The sequence below is a fragment of the Camellia sinensis genome, chromosome 8 (genome assembly GCF_055761805.1).
Source record: "Camellia sinensis isolate YWXY chromosome 8, ASM5576180v1, whole genome shotgun sequence".
NCBI classification, from domain to species: Eukaryota; Viridiplantae; Streptophyta; class Magnoliopsida; order Ericales; family Theaceae; genus Camellia; species Camellia sinensis.
The window spans coordinates 181,951,658-181,969,220 of NC_138968.1; the positions used below are offsets into that span (position 1 = coordinate 181,951,658).

The 17,563-nt window shown below is 37.8% G+C and overlaps 1 protein-coding gene across 1 annotated transcript; it reads left to right on the plus strand.

The window, feature by feature from the left end:
* Positions 1 to 11,100: 11,100 nt before the first annotated feature.
* On the plus strand, positions 11,101 to 11,415 carry LOC145798331 (uncharacterized). The gene has a single exon (XM_082885853.1). It carries the CDS (start codon positions 11,101 to 11,103, stop codon positions 11,413 to 11,415), a length of 315 nt encoding a protein of 104 aa, XP_082741979.1.
* The last annotated feature ends 6,148 nt before the right edge of the window (positions 11,416 to 17,563 follow it).

Genomic DNA, 17,563 nt, shown 5'->3' on the forward strand with positions numbered 1-17,563 from the left:
TAATTGTTAAGCTTTTTGCCTCATCTCTTAGCATGTAAAAGTCAAACCTTTTGGGCTGTTAAACCATTGAAATTCAGAGTTATTTCAGTGGTAAAATGTGTGTTTTGAAGTCCAAAAATGGGAGGGGATGGCCTCCCATCCTTGTCTCTCTATGCCATGCCTTGTTAGCATTACAAAGTAGCATGTTTTTGTGGCTTGTGTTAACTTAGTTAAAGCATGTTTTAGGCTCTATTTCAAAATGTTTTAACTCTGTTCTTGGCTGGTCTGGCCACTTGTTGCTTGCATCTTGCACTTGTAGTGTAATTTTGCTTACTAGCCTAGTATGCTTGATGAGTATGCCTATCATTCTAGCTTGTGTTAGCTCAACTCCAGCACATTTTTGCTAATGTTTTAGCATGCTTTATGACTGTTTTGGGTGGTCTTGGCCTTTTGAGGCTTGCTTTGTATAGCTATAGTGCAAGTGCCTTAACTATCTTTGAGTTTTAAGGCTTCTAGCATGCTTTATTTGAGTTATTTGCATGATATGGCATCATTTAGCATGTGATTTCAGAGCATATTCTGTTGTCACACTCTCACATATATCACTCTTTAAATGCTTTTGAGAGTTGTGCATTATGCCTTGCTTGAGAGCCAATTTGTGTGCATGATTTTCTTGCCTTTTATGCTTAAATTCTAGCATGTTTTAGCTACTGTTTTGGCATGATGTAGCTCTGTTTTGGGTTGGTTTGGTCATTTGAGCATTGTATTGCCTCTAGTGTTGTGTCCTTCACTAGTTTCAATACTTTTGGTTTGGAGCATGTTGTGCATGAGTTGCTTGCATGTTGTAGTCTTATTTGCCATGCCATTTCAGCACTAAAAACATCTGCAACCTTCCCCATTTCTTCATTTTTCAATTTGTTTTGAGGGTTATTTGGCCTTAAGGTTGTGTTTAAGCATGAGTTAGAGTTTGTGCTCAAATGGCTTTAACCTTCTTTTGAGGGTTCCTCCTAGTCAAAGGCATAATCTCTCTTATGTCCTAAATCACCATTTGGTCGACCCCTCTCCCATTAGAGGACTATCACATTAGACTTAACCGGTTAAAGGATTAATTGGTAAGCTAAAATGTGTAAACAAGAATGAATCCAGTAAAACATGTCCAAGATAAGCATTCATGTTGTATTGCATGTGTTTGGATCGGACGTTAATCCAAACACAAGAAATGCGAGACGTTTCATACTCAAAGTGATGAAACGTGTTGCATTTCTTGGTCGCTATCCCCCTTGATCATGCATGATAGAGGAGAGGCACCTTGAGTCTTATGTGTGCATTCACTAAGCTTGTACAAGCTTGGTTCTTTGACCATGATGTATTAAGATGCTTGATTGGTGGCTTGAGAACCAAGTGCCACGCTCCTTTGCACTTGAGACATGATATGAAGGGTGGCAGTACACACATTTCCTTGCAAATACATTGTCATGCCTCTGTTTGCTCTCTGTTGTAGCAAAAGGAGGAATTTCAGGGAAGCAGTGGCCGACCGGCCATATGTCCTAGCCGACCGACCATCAAATCTGCCGATCGGCCACCAATGTTGGCCGATGATCACCAACCATGGCTGATTGGCCATCAGTGTGTTCTTGAGATCAAGCAGAAGCAATCTGGAGGTTGGCACAATTTTCAGAGGTTCAAAGATGTGCAAACAGAGGCATCTAGAGGCAAGGCAATGGATTTTTGGGAGGAAGCAATCGAGCATGCATGCCTCCCTCGCCTGCAAGGCCATCCTTATCGCTTTATTAGCTAGATGTAGTTAATTATATGTGCTGTGATTAATTTAGCTTGGTTTATGCTGTAACATTCTAATTAGCTTAGATTAGCTAGTTATTCAATTCGGTTTGTAATAATTCATTAGCTAGAATAGTTAATTAGTTGGTCTGTAATAATTAGCTTAGCTTAGTGTAGCTAGTTAGCTTATTCGGATCCTCCTTCGCGAGGGCATATTGTTGTAATAAGGGTGCGTGTGTATGTATGTCTTCTAACCCCACTTCTTTCTCCCTTTTACTTATCAACTTTCGATGGTTAGTTTTAGGGCATGTTTTGATTAGCATCCTTATGCTTGCATGCGTGCATCATTCATTTGTCTTGCATGCACCGGGCTCGGCGCATCATTCAAACTGTATCGTATTTCAATACTTCTTTGAATACATGTATCAAATTGTTGCATTCATATGCCATCTTAGATAGCCGAGCCTATTTAGTTGCATTATTGCATGTGTTGCATTAGGCATCTAGTATAGTTAGAATCATGCATGATTTCTAACTAGTTTTCTGTTTTGGCTCGGAGTACACTGTGAGTTTTACGCTTTAGCATACTTGCATGAGTGTGAGTGTTGCCATGATACCATGCTTGCCATGAGGCTATTTGCTTAAGTGCTTAACTGCTTGAATGCCTGTGGGTGGAGGCTAGATTGCCTGAATTGGGACAATTCATCAAACGCGAGTCTTAAGCCCACTTTACGAAGTGGCAAAAGCTTGTTTACAAGTCCACTTGAGGGTGGCAAATCCGCGTTTTAGCTTACTTGCGAGTAGCACTTTCAAACCATTTTCGAAAACAAACACGAGTTGTTTTGTTCCAATTCTCGTGATTGAGTCTATACTTGTATGTTGTGCGCATCATAGAGTAAGTTAGATAATAACCGGAATAAGAACACATGTGTTTATAAAATAACATATCATGCTTAATAGAGGCCGATCCTTTGATCGGGTGAGCGGGGGTGCTCATTTCAGGACCTTCCCCTCTCGTACCCAAGTTCCCGAGCTGAGACAACTTTGGTAATGACGGACATGTGGCCTTTGGCACGAGTCAGGGTTTCCTAAATTTTTCAAAATAAAATATTTAGGTGGCGACTCTATAATCTGGAAAAGCAGTCCATGTTTGGCACTTTTTCATTCAAAATTGATTTTCTAAAACCAATTGCCAGATTTGGACTCTTTGGTGTTTATCAGTCTCACATTTCATTTTGTGAGATTAGATTTAGAATTGTGACAGGAGTTCGAACTGTAGTAAGACCAAATTCGCACCCTCTCCGAAAGGGGGGCGCGCGAAGAAAGTCGGGTCTACAGCCGGCTGTGGCTATGAATGGTCGGCCGGCCCTTGGTGGCGAAAAATACTATTCTGGGCGGTAGCCTGCCAGATGTCCATTTTTTAAGATATTTTTCACCTTTTGAGTTCCAATTCTACAAAAACGAAGCTGTGTTATTGTTTTGAGGGTTAAACAAAATTTAGAGAGCCTATACATACCATGAGAGCTCCTCCCTCTTCATTCTTCCATTGTAAGCAACCTTTGAGCTAACCTAGCTTCCTTGTGTCATCTCTATACTCCATATACAACCTTGTCTCACCACCTTCGAGTCTTGGTTGATCTTGGAAAAGCATAATTCAAGCTTGAGGATAGGTTGAAACCAAGTTTGGATCACAAACAACAAGCTTACCCCTTGAAAGGTATAAGCTTGCTTTCTTCTCTCTTGCTTTCATTTCTTCCATTTGCTTCATAGTTCTTATTGTTTTGTATTGTTTTGAGTCTATTTTAAGTGTTTAAGATTGGGTTTGAAGAGCTACCAAAAGGGTAGAGAGAGCTTGCTCTTTCTAAACCTTTACTTATAGCTCAACCCCTTCATTTTCCACTCTTTTTCTTTGATATCTACACTGATTTTCAGAGTTTTCAAAGGGCCAAAAATCATGTTTTGAAGTTTTAAAAGTGGAGGGGTTAGCCACCCCTCCTTATTCTTGCTTACTAGCCTTCACTCTTTTCTTTATTGTTTAGCTTTTTGGGATATTTTCATTAACTTTTAGCCTCTGTTTTTCATATGTTAAGGGTTGTTTTTAGGGTTGTCCAAGCCTTTTACATTGGTTGATACTTTGTTTAGTTCATTTGTTGACTCATAAATTAGTATACATAACTTGTTGCATGTTATTCTAAGCTTCCCTTTACTCATTTCCATGTTTAAGAGTCTAAGTTTAACAATCATCCATCTCTTTCATGCTTGAGAATGATTTCAACCGATTGAGGTTGCTTAAAACATGTAAAAGAGACTCCTAATTAATGGCTTAATCTTTTTCGAAGATTCATTACCAACGGTATAGTCTTTCTCTCATGTTTTTAAAGAACCTCTCGTTTGACATTACTTCTTGTTTAGAGGACTTTAACATCACCATGGACAAATGGACTAAAGAATGGCAAGGCTTAATAAAATTGGTTTAAAACTTGGATCAACACACATAAAGAAAGTGGCTTAAATTGCTTTAACTTGGCCAAATGTTATGCCAAGTTACTTGTGTCAAAAGTCGTCACATGCTAATCCATGGCATTTTGATGATTTTTGAAGCGTTGCAACCTCCATCTTTGAGTTCATACTATGACAAGAGGGAGGGGTGGTCTTATTCTTTGCATTTTATCGATTTTTGTGCAAGATCGCATTTGAGATCATCAAGCAACCATTTTGCTCATTGATGGTTTTGAAATCAATTTCAACCTTCTCTCAAGGCTTTCCCATGACAGATGAGGAAGAAAGGGACAAACAGAGCTTGAGGACACTTTGTCTACACTGTTTCACCTCAGAACACAAAAACAGAGCTTTGCACCAAATTGATGCACGACTAGCCATCTGTAGGCCCGGTCGGCCATCAGTGATGCACGGCCGGCCCTCAGTGTGTGGCTAGCAGTGCAGTTTTGTAGAAAACAGTGGCAGTGGCTGAAGGTGAAGCAGACGCGGCTTGGGCAGACAACGGAACTCTCAAGCACTGTGCATGCAACCTTCATCCATTTTCACATACGCATTTTGTCAAATGTAATTAATTAGTGTTTAACTAGAATAGTTAGTTAATTCATTTCATTTGTAATAATTAGTTAAGTAAATTAGCTAGTTATTCATTCGACTTTGTAATAATTAGCTTAATTAGCTTAGCTTTAATTAGTTAGTTAATTATCTATTCGGACTCTCTTTCGTGAGAGCACAATGTTATAATAATGTGTATATCTTCCAACCCCACGTCTTTCTCTATTTTATTTAACTGCTCATGATGGTTAGTTTAGGGACATCACATTTCATTTAGCATACTTCATGTTTGCATCCATTTGTATTGCATGCACCGAGGCTAGGTTCATCATTATAATTGCATTGTTAGTTTAATACATTCTTTGAATACGTGCTTAGACTGCATGCTATTTCATTGTTTCGCATGTCATAAATTAGTAGCCGAGCCTATTAGTTGCATATCACATGTGTTGCATTAGCAATAGCCACATAAAGTTAGGATCATGCATTTTTTTCTAACTTTGTTTCTTTTTTGGCTTGGAGTACTAGGTAAGCTCTTATTTGCTTTAGCGTAATCACATGCGTCTGAATGTTGCCATGTTTAGCATGCTTTCCATGAGGCTAATTGCTTAACTAGAAAACTTATTGAATGCCTGTGGATGAAGGCTTGTTGCTTGAATTGGAATAATTTGAGCAATGTTTATATGCTATCACTTTTGAAGTGGTCCATATTTTGAAACAATTTTGCAAAACAAACATGACTTGAGTTGTTCCAATTCATGCAATTTTAGTCTATACTTGTGTGTGTGCGCATCACATAGTAAATGCTAGCCTAAATAAACCAAAACAAGAGCATATAATGTACATAAAAATCATATCATAATTAGTAGAGGTTGATCTTTGATTGGGCAAGTGGGGTGCTCAATTCATGACCTTCCCCTCTTGTACCTAAGTTCCCAAGCCGAGACAATCTTGTTGATGATGAACACGTGGCCTTCGGCACGAGTCATGGATTTCCTAAATTTTCCAAAAATAAAATATTTAGGTGGCAACTCTATATTTGGCAAAGCAGTCCAATTTTGGCAATTTGATTCAAAATCGATTTTCCAAAAGATTTGCCAGATTTGGACTCTTTGGTGTTTATCAATTTCACATTGCACTTGTGAGATTAGAGTCAAAATCACAGGAGTCTGAACAGTAGGGCTTCTTTCAAACTTCCGAAAAGGAGGCGCGAAAAGGTCAAGCCACATAGTGAAATTAATTGCCTTAGGATCAATTAGAATTTTAGAAGTAAAGAGTTTTGGTTGGCAGTATTGATTGGAATTTGGAACTAGTAAATGCAACAAGGGAATAGTATTTTCGTGCAATTATTATGGCCAACTAATCGCTTGAGTTTTTTTTTTCCCTTCTTTTCTTTAAATTAATAATTTTTATAGAGTCTCACATTAAAGAGTTGAAGTAAACTCCATGGTGGTATATGGTGAATGGAATTACGTGCTCATTTTCCTTTCACTGTTTGGTTGTTAACATAGAATGATGTAGGAAGCAAAAAATAATTATCATTTCCATATTTGGTTATACCTAATTAAACTGTTCGAATGGATAGAGTTTGTCAACTGGTCAAATCTTTAATGTTCTATTATAATCAACTTAGGGGGCTTGGCCTTGATCTTATGATTTGGAGTGGAAAAGTTAGTAATTGATTGGGTTGTCTAGTCCGTTAACCATTTAAAGGCTTCTAATCAATGTAGCATTTTCTAATTAAAAAAGAAAAAGAATAATTACAACAAAAAAAGAAGAAGGAATAATTACTCATAAATCTCATTTGGGAAAATGTTAGTCCATTTAGTCCTACTTGTTTTTTTTATAAACCAAATAGTCCTTTTTATTTGTAGTATGTATTATTGATTTGATTTAATAATATTTGAGTTTACTTGTTTGTCCCTTATTGTGATTTTGTTTTTGATGTTTTTTTTGGGATGGAGTGTATGTGGATAAGGTATGGTTTAACATTTCCATTTTTTTAGGGATTTCGTGGAGTAATTGTGGGGATTATTGATGTCACCTACTTGGTGTTAAATCATTTGCGTTTTCCTGGGGACGTGCGTGGATTGTAATGTTCACATTTATCTACATAACATTAGACCAGAGCCACATTGTCATACCATTAAGCCTCCCACTAACAACCTATAACATTAGTACCAAACATGAATCACATAACATAACATCGACATAGTCCGACAATCCCTAACAATTAACAGCCACTACCCGCTACTACCACCAAACCCCACCAATAATACATCTTCCCACTAGCCTCCAACATTACAAAATACACACCCAATCATACAAACATTAGCTACAACACCATGCGTCTGTTACATTACATACATGCACAACACATTTGCAATCACTGGTAATCCCCAAACCTGCGAAAATATTACAACATTAACCAACAAAACCATGTGTCGGTCACATTACAAACATGCATAACATCACATATGCAATCAATGGTAATCCCCAAACCTGCGACGTGAACAAGATCACCTAAAACCCCACATGACACACCAATTAAACAAAACCCATTTCAAGCATCAATCTGAATGTCGTATTGTTCCATAAACAACCAAACTAACATCGAAGACACCCATACTTGTTGCCATCGCACTAACACACAATCAACGATGGCGTCAATGGATTAATTTTAAATCGCCGACGTTACATCCTTAATGTTAATCACACTCCAAGATGTCCCGGCGCCCACGCCGCTTCGCCTTTGTAAATTTGATAGAAAGGGTTTCCATGATTTTCTAGGATCTTTTGGGGGTTTTGTAATGTCATATGGGGAATAATGAATTCTGGGCATAAGGTTCCCAAATCCAGCGTTCAACTCACACAAACTAAGGATCAACATTGCAACATTATCAAGTTAACGTTGATGTTCCCATTTTTAATCTTTTGTTTTGTTCGCAATGGAGGGAAAAGGAAAAAAAAAATGCTATAGTATACTTTTGGACTTTTTGGTAACTACAACATCACTTAAACAACCAATATACCCCTCCAAACAGCAAACCCATGCGTTACATTCGTGGGCTCAAGTGTAATTAACATTGACATGGGACCAATCAGTCTACAAAATAAATTGCAGGACGAAATTCAAACTATCTAAACTTAGGCTTTATTGGTGATTTCCCTCCCAAACAATGTCAAGGTTTGATTTTTAAAACAAAATAAATTATAAAATTTTAATTTTATCAACATAAATCTTGATTTTTTGATTTGTTTTTAATATAAACCATTTGTCTATTTTCGTTAACTAAAATTGACCAAAAAAAAAAAAAATAGGGGAATTTTTTTTGAGGTCCCTGGTGTATTAAGATTTTATAGGATAAACGACATGCAATATTTTCATAGTGGTTGAGGTCCCTCAACATTTTTTCAGAGAAATTTCGATTCAAAGAAATTTCAAAACATAAAGAAATTATTTCTTTATATTTTGAAATTTCTCTAGTTTGCTCAATTTCTCTGATTTTCTCTATGTTTTGAAATTTTCTGTGGTATTTAAAATTGCTCTAACCATATTAGACTCTCAGATCTGTGTGTAATGCCTAGAGAAATTTGTTAAAATGAAATTTCTCTGGCATGTTGATTTTCTCTGCAATTTCTCTGGCATTAAGATATCCCTTTGAGATATGAAATTTCTCTGGAATTCCCCTTGTGCCTATTGATTTTCTCTGAGATGAATTTCTCTGTGTGATGGCCAAAGAAATTTGATTTTCTTCTCCTTATCATGTTGATTTTCTCTAACCAAATTACACACTCTCCCTTGTGATTTTCTCTGGAAAAATTAACTCGAAATCAATAAACAAGAATGATTCCCAAAAGGGAGTCAAAATCAGAGTTTTATACAATACAACCCCATTGTGACATGAAGATGAAGATCTAATTGTAGTAAAATGAATACAACAACAACAACAACAACAACAACAACAACAACAACAATAATAATAATAATAATAATAATAATAATAATAAAGCAGAAGTGGGAAAGAAAGAAAAAACACACAGAAAGGAAGGAAAAAAAGGGAGAGGGAAGATTAAAATTATATGCAATCCTGCCATTCCATGACAGGGGTAAAGGGTTTGAAGATTGAAGAAGAAGAAGAAGAAGAAAAAGAAGAAGAAGTCCTCTTGTTCTTCTTTTTGTTGTTGTGGGTCCCATATGGAAGTGGGTATTGCAATCCAACGAAGATTTGGCCGATGACGAATGAGCTTCTGCAACTAATAAGAAAGGAATGGTGGTGATGATCAAAGATAAAGACTCCATCTATGCGTCTTCTTCTTCTTCTCAAATTCAATAGGTGGTTGTAGGATGGGTGGTGAGAGCGAGCCTAGTTGAAGAAGCGAAAGGACTCAGTGCCAGAATAAGAGCAGCTGTGAAGGACGCGGTAGATGAGCTCGAAGGTAACGGTGGAGGAGGAGATTCACATCTTGTCTAGGGTTCACTAATATTGGAGATGTGGTGGATTGCTGCCAAGTATAGAAACAGAGAGAGTAGAGAACTAGTTGAAGAAAGAGAAAAGAGAGAATGAGAGTGTGGGTATGGATGTGGGTGCGGGTGTGAGGGATCTTATGCTACAAAAGTTAAATAGGGATGTTAGATTAATTATCTCAAAAAAATGTTATTTTTAGTTATTAAACTCAATACAAGCATACATAAAATGTTTAACATATTCATTTTTATTGAGTTTAACTACTAAAATACTCATTTTTTTAGTCGATTTTATTTAACAAAAATAGGTAAATGGTTTAGATTGAATTTTTTTTTTTAAAATTTCAATTTTTAAATTGACAAAATTAAAAACTCAGGATTTATCTTGTTACAAGCGTCAAACCTTAAGTTTTTTTTTATTTATTTTTTATTTTTTGTAATTTCCCCTAAAAAATTAAAAATAAACTTAGTGTGCCTTTCATATTTTTTTTAAAAAATATATAACTAGTTATAAAACATCTGACTTCTTGATCATTCATTTTTTTTATCAAAATAACAAATTGAATAAGTTACCACAGTAAGATCGATTAATTTTTTTTTTAAGGACATAAATAAACAATTTTACAAAAGCAAATAATTTAAATTATCAAAATAACTATAAACCTAAATAACAAGCTCCAATTGAGTCCAGATAACTGGATGGGAGGGAAGCACAGCTCAACACATGACTAGTAAGTCAGTCCTTCTACGTCTAAAATTAGAAAACTAGCTTTCTAGATATCGATGCCATTAGATTACAATAAAGCAATCCCAATTGGTCCAAAATTAGAAAACTGAAAATAATAATTATTATTATTATATTTTCAAGAAAGGAATCCTAATTTTATTGAACCAAAGGGTTTTCTTTTCCTATAGGTGACCTATGTATATGTATGTGTTTTTATGTGTCTCCAAACTAATCAGAGACAAACAGTTGTTCGATGCAAGAAAAAAAAAAGATTGGGGTGTTGAAGAGATAGAGAAACAAGATGATCAACAAGAGGTTCTTAACACTTGGGCCATGTTTGTTTGGGTGGACATGAGCTTGTGCTTAGACTAATAGTCCAATAAAATTATTAATTCGATGTTTGGTTAAACAATGGAAGTACGGACTAACAATCCATCTGGATATGGTATCCTATATATGATGGACTATTCAATCCCACATAGGGGATGAGATATAAATTGGATGACTAAGCCAAAGTTTGGACTATTAGTCCCTCCTAATAATCCGAACTCAATCCAAACATAGGATAGGATACATAATTCAAAGGGATTCGTAGTCCTAGGACTATTAGTCATGGGAATGCTAATCCAACCTAATCCAGTCCGCCTAAACAAATATCGCCTTGGAGATGTGAATTTTATTGAGGTTAATTCTAGTTGTTCTCTATTCGAGTGCTTGAGACAGATTTCAAAAGTTGTAGAGAAAAAATTAGAGGAAGAAAACTTTATTAAAAAGACATCCATGGAAGAAGAGGCCAATCCTGGTCCTGGTCCTAGTCTTGGCTTAGAAGAGTACTTCAAAATTAAAATTCAAACATTTATCGTCAAGGAAGCGATGAAAGCGAAGATGAAGAGAGAAGACTTCAAAAAAAAAAATTGAAAAGCCTCTCAAGAAGCTTGTTATTGATCAACCAGTTGATAATTTGTCCAAGGAAGACAGGTTGAAGAGAGAAAAGCAACTCAAGAGGCTTGTCACAGAAGAAAAACCCAAGAACAAGAAGAGATACAAGAGTGAAGAGAGCGAAGGTTAAGAAAAACCCAATCCAATCAAGAAGAAAATGATGAGTAGTAATAAGGGAATTGACAATGTTTCATACCCACCACCAGAACTTCCTTCAAAATTTAAGGAAAAAATCAACAACTTGAATGGTTCTAAATTGAAGTTGTTGATACAGAAGAGGGTGACCGCGACTGATGTAAGTCATACTTACAATCGTATATCAATGCCTTTGAATAGCATCAAAGTAGATTTCCTAAGTGATGAAGAGAAGAAGCATATAGACTTGCATACTAAAACGAATGTGGCGAAGATACCAGTGAAGCTAATCCAACCTGATTTGTGCGAAGAATGCAATGTAGCATTCAAGAAGTGAGATATGAAGAAAAGAAAGAGGCAAAACTCAGTACTCAGTCCACTAAAAAATTGTAAAGAGGAGAAATTGAGAATTTTTTCTTACAGAGAATATTTTATTATGTATTTACAGTAGTTGTTAAAAAAAATTATAGAACAAATTTTCTTATTTACAATAATGATGGAAAGAGGAAGAGATTTTCTCAATTAGAGAATAGAAAACTCCTTCCCAATTACAATAACATTAAGCTTGTGAAAAAAACTCAGTACTCAGTCCACTAAAAATTTGTTAATCTAAGAAAAACATACAACACCAAACACATCTATCCCTTTTATACCAAATTCAATCAAAACCTATCATGTTAAAAATGAAAACTTTTCTTTACAAACTAATGTAAAACCTATCATGTTAGTTTGTTGAGTTACATTTCACTTTTTAAATTTTTTTTATTAATGAATGTCTTCTCAATTTGTTAAATATATATCTAAACTTTTTCATCAAAAAATTCACTACCACAACCAAAAATTAAGTAATGAAATTTAACTAGTCTTTTCATCTATAATCTTATAAAGAAATAAAAAAACCATTGTAATATATAAAGCTCCATTACATAAATTCAGGGAAAAACAAAAAAAACAAAAAACACAACTTAGATTAAAATTTTGTCTTTCCCTAGAAACTTTGTTTGAAATTCTTTCTTTGCACTTGAGCAAACTTCCAAAATATCATTCTTTGAGCACTAGCCACCTTCAAAGTATTGCTTTGTGTAAGTCTATGAACCCCTTATGTACAACTCTTATCTTAATTTTGTAGCTTCTCTGTGTGACTATTATTTTTCTAAACAACATATTAAAAATATTATACAAATTAAGCCTTTGTTAAGAGAACAATAAATGCATATAATAATATTAACAAATAAAGGCATCCAAATAAACAAATGAATCGTGTCAATATTTACCTAACTAAATTGGTTTACAACAGTGACATTTTACAACATAGTGGTAAATGGAATATTTGCAAAGTCCATATCCTACGCATAGAAATAGTTCATACTTAAAATTAATTACGACCATAATTTTACGTATAAATAGTAGATATTTTCACTTTGTGAATCAATATAAATATTCAATTCCTGAGTATGTATGGTCCATGGTGGGTAAGATTGACCATGTATGTTGGCATCTGTTGGTCTTACATAAGGAGACCCATTTGGTGGTTGGAAGATTGTTGTAGCATATGTGACACCAAGTGAGGCATGTGATGGTCTTTGCTTTACTTGTTTTTGTGGGAGCCGGATATCAAGGGATGTAGAAAGACCGAGTGCACACTTACAAAATCAGGATATATATTATATTCGGCCCTGTCTTGTACGATCCAGATGTCGAATATCCTAATCGGCCATAGAACTAGTTGAGCGAGGAGCCAAGTGGGAATTGGCATACGACAGAAGGGGCCGAGTGAACAATCACACAATGGATTAAGAGTGGGCCCGACCCTGATGCCTAAAAGCGAATATAAATAGAGGAACATCAGCCAAAGAAAGGTATGTGAGAAAAAACCCCAAGAAACTTAAGACATAAGCAAACGTGAGACATATACTAACTTGTCCGTCGGAGTGCTAATTCCGGCACCCCCGATCAGAGTGTTAATCCCTTTTCAGGTGGCAATCAAAGGATCAGGAACGTCCTTAGGGATCCAAGAGTATTTCCAAACCACATCACCACAATTAGCGCCGTCTGTGGGAATACTCAAGTACATCCATGGCGGGCGTAACGGAAGATCCTCCGATAGTCGTTAACGAAACTACACCAAGAGACGTCCTTACTCCAAGAAACATGCTCGGACCGAAGAATATCATCGCGCGACGTGCCTTGAACTTTGACTCAATAGCTTAGACCCTACCCTCATCCTCAATGCATGAGACAATGCAGACGATTATGGATCAGACAAAACAAAGTGAACAGCGGCTGGAGAACGTGATGGCTGAGAATGAGCGCCTGCGCCAGGATTTGGCCTTGGAGGTGGCGAAATCCCAACAAGCCGCATGCCAAGACCGGGGTCGGCCTTCGGGAAAGAAGGATGGTCGTCGACGTCGACTTCAAAAACGCAATAATGATAGTGATTCAGACTTATCATCCCCGGAGCCCAGAAAGAAAGGGCACGTTGATGTATCCAGCTCGTCTGAAGGAAGTCCATATGTACAGCATAGACGAAGGAAAAGCGATGATTCGAATGAGGAAGATAAACACAATCCATTCGTATGACGAATTACCAGGGCTGTGCTACCCAAGAAGTTCAAGGCACCGTCGTTCACCCTCTATGACGAAAAATCAGACCCCATTGATCACATTCATCATTACATGCAAGCGATGACACTCCATGCTGACGATGGAGCCCTCATGTGTCGAATATTTCCAAGCAGTCTGGGACCACTAGCCGTGAGGTGGTATTATAAATTGGAGCCGGCATCAATTAAGAGCTTCCACCAACTCCAAAAGTCATTCAAGGCGAGATTCATCACTAATGAGGTCCAACCGAAGCAAGCCGACTCTCTCTGGGCCATGCAAATTAAACCAGAAGAAACTCTTCGTGAATACTCGGCCCCCTATTGGGAATGCTTTAATCTGGTTGATGATGCTTGCAATGATTCCATGGCCATCACCGCCTTTAAGATGGGATTGCATCCAGATAGCCCCCTCCACAGTTCATTGATCATGCGTCCCCCCAAAACCGTCTGGGCATTAATGAAGAAGGTTGAAGAATACTGCAAAGTGGAAGACGACGCCCTTTGACTCAAAGTCGGACGTAAAGTCATTGAGACGGCCACGTCGGGAGTTGTTCAGCCGATTAGCGTCGTGCCTCCAAGAAGCCTCGAGTGGCGGAATCGACCCAGATGAGACAAAAGGCATGATTCACGCCGATCAACCAACCAATGTTCACGACGAGCTAATGAACAATACCAAGTGGATAACAAGCACACAAGGTGTTCAGGCAAGAAATACATGGAGCTGACAGAACCGATCAATAAGATTCTATCGACAGTACAACACCTTTCGTACTTCAAGTGGCCGCCCAAGATGACGAGACCTCCCGATGCGAGAAGATAGGATAAACGATGTGAGTATCATAGAGACCATGGTCACGACACCGATAGTTGTTATTCATTAAAAGATCACCTTGAAAAGTTGTGTAGACCGCCCGAACTCTGCTCCGCGCGCGAGGGCACGAATTGTAGTCCTAGCTACTACAGTTCGGACTCCTGTAACGGTTCTGAATCTAGTCTCACAAAGTGCAATGTAAGACTGATAAATCACCAGAGTCCAAATTCGGCAAATTGTTTTGGAAAATCGATTTTAATCAAAAAGCGCCAAACATGGACTGCTTTGCCAGATTTCAGAGTCGCCACCTAAATATTTTATTTTGGCCCTGACTCGTGCCTAAGGCCACGTGTCCGTCATCACCAAAGTTGCCTTAGCTCGGGAACTTGGGTACGAGAGGGGAAGGCCCTAAAATGAGCACCCCCGCTCGCCCGATCAAAGATCGGCCTCTACTAACATGATATGTTATTTTTTGAAAACACATGTGTTCTTATTCCGGTTATTAATCTAGCTTACTATGTGATGCACACAGCATACAAGTATAGACTAAATCACTCACGTTGGAACAAAACATCTTATGCTTGTTTTTCAAAATTGGTTTGGAAGTGCTACTCGCAAGTAGGCTAAGTCGCGGATTTGTCACCCTCAAGTGGGCTTAAAACAACATGATTTGCCATTTCAAGTGGGCTTCAAACTCGCATTTTGATGAATTAGCCTTCATCCACATGCATTCATGTAGTTAAATAAGCAGCTAGCCTTATGGCAAGCATGCTAACATGGCAACATACACATCTTATGCAGTATGCTAAAGCGTAAAAGCTTACCTAGTACTCCGAGCCAAAACAGAAGCTAGTTAGTAATCAATGCATGATCCTAGTTATGTTAACAATGCCTAATGCAACACATGCAAAAATGCAACTAAAATAGGCTCAGCTATCTAGAATGGCATATGAATGCAACTTGATAACATGTATTCAAATTGGAATTGAAATACAATGAGGTCTGTATGATGCGCCGAGCCCGGTGCATGCAAAACAAATAGATGATGCAAACATGCAAGCATAAGGATGCTAATTGAAATATGCCCTAAAACTAACCACTGAAAGCAGATAAGTAAAAGGGAGAAAGACGTGGGGTTGGAAGACATTCACACACTCACGCACACTTATTACAACATTTGCCCTCTCGACGGAGGGTCCGAATAATAAGCTAACTAGCTAATCTAGGCTAATTAAACTAATTATTACAAAACAGAACTAATTAACTAACAAGTTAACTAATTATTACAAAACAAGCTAATTAGCTAACTACACTAGCTAATTAAATACAAATGAGTAACTAATTGCCTTAATTACTTAAGTACAAAAACCAATGCATTAGCTAGCTTAAGCAAAGCAACTAAGTAAAGAAAATAGACAGGGCCTCGGAGCAAGAAGCGCATGCATGCTCGGTCGCCTCGTTCAGAAATCCATCGCAATGCCCCAACTTGCCCCTGTTTGCAATTGTTCTCAGAACTCTGCACAAAGCTCCAGACAGCTTCTGCATCACCATGGAGACCTCCAGGAAGGCTGCCGACCACTTATTGGTGTTGTAGACCACTTGCCGACCACTTACATTTGCTGCGGACCAGAAAAAGTGGTCGGCCAGCCACTTTTACTAGTCTGCCGACCAGAAAATTCTGCACACTTCCAGTTTGCTGCAACAGAGAACAAGAAGGGGCATGGCAATGTATTTGCAAGATATGTGTGCACAACCACTCTCCCTATCATTTCTTATGCTCAAGGGAGTATAGTTCTCCACTCTCGGGCCGCCAACCGAGCATTGCAATGCACAATGGCCGAGAAGCCAAGTTTGCACAATTCAATGTCAATGAATGCACAAATAACACATAAGGGCCTTAAACTCTATCATGCATGATTAAGAGTGTCGGCGATCGAGAAATGAGGCAATTTCATCACTTTAAATATGAAACGTCCCTCATTTCTCGTGTTTGGATTAACACCCAATCCAAACACAATGCAATGCATGCACAAGATTCCAAACATAATGCAAGGCATGCACACACAATGCAATGCAACATGAGCATGTCAAAACAAAGTCCTTAAGCATTGAGGCACACAACACTAAGGCTATACAATGCAATGCACAATGGACTAAACCAACCTCAAATAGACTTCATGCATGCCAAGATAATGGCCAAAACACTCTTAAAAGATGGCATGAAAGTCTAGAAAATGCATGCTCATGTATTGACCCACCAATTAGGCACAAGAGCACAACTCTCAAAAGTGCTCAAGGAATGACAAATGTGAGAGTGTAGCCACACTATAAGCACTGAAATATCATGTGAAATGATGCCAAATCATTCAAACAACACAAGTATAGCATGCGAGAGGGTCTAAGGCACAAGGCAACCAAGAGGGACTACACAAGAGGCATGCAACAAATGACTGAACTAGCCACAAACAGAGCTTAATTAGGTCAAAACAAAGACCAAAATCTGCTGAGATGGGAGCTCAAAGGTCTAGGCATGCATGCATACGCATTGGTCCACAAACAAGGCAATAATGCACAACCCTTGAAAGTATTCAAAGAGTGAAAGAAGTGGGAACATGACAATGCTGTATGCTTTGAAATAACATGGTAAATGATGCCAAATCATGTAAATGTCACAAATGAAGCATGCTTGGAGGCTCAAAGCTTGAAACTAGCATAGGCACTTGCACTATAGCTATGCAATACATGAAGCATATGGCCAATACAACCCAAAACAGTCCTAGAGCATGTCAAATCAAGGCTAAAACATGCATGGAGTATAGCCAAAACAAGCATGCAAGGCCAACAAGGAGGATTACACTACACCTACCAAAGCCAAGCATGAGATGACTCCACTAACAAAAATTAGGGTTGTATTATTGAAAAATAAGACCAAAAACACATTGATATGGCAACCCAAAAGCCTAGGCAAGATGGTATCCACAATGGCTCATGTTTAAAGCATAAGGCACAAACCCTCCAAAGCATTGAATGAGTGAAAGATGTGAGGGCATGGCCACACTACATGCACTGAA

What these genes read in the sequence shown, in the direction of transcription:
- LOC145798331 (XM_082885853.1), top strand. Translation starts at nt 11,101, where the DNA reads ATGATGAGTAGTAATAAGGGAATTGACAATGTTTCATACCCACCACCA.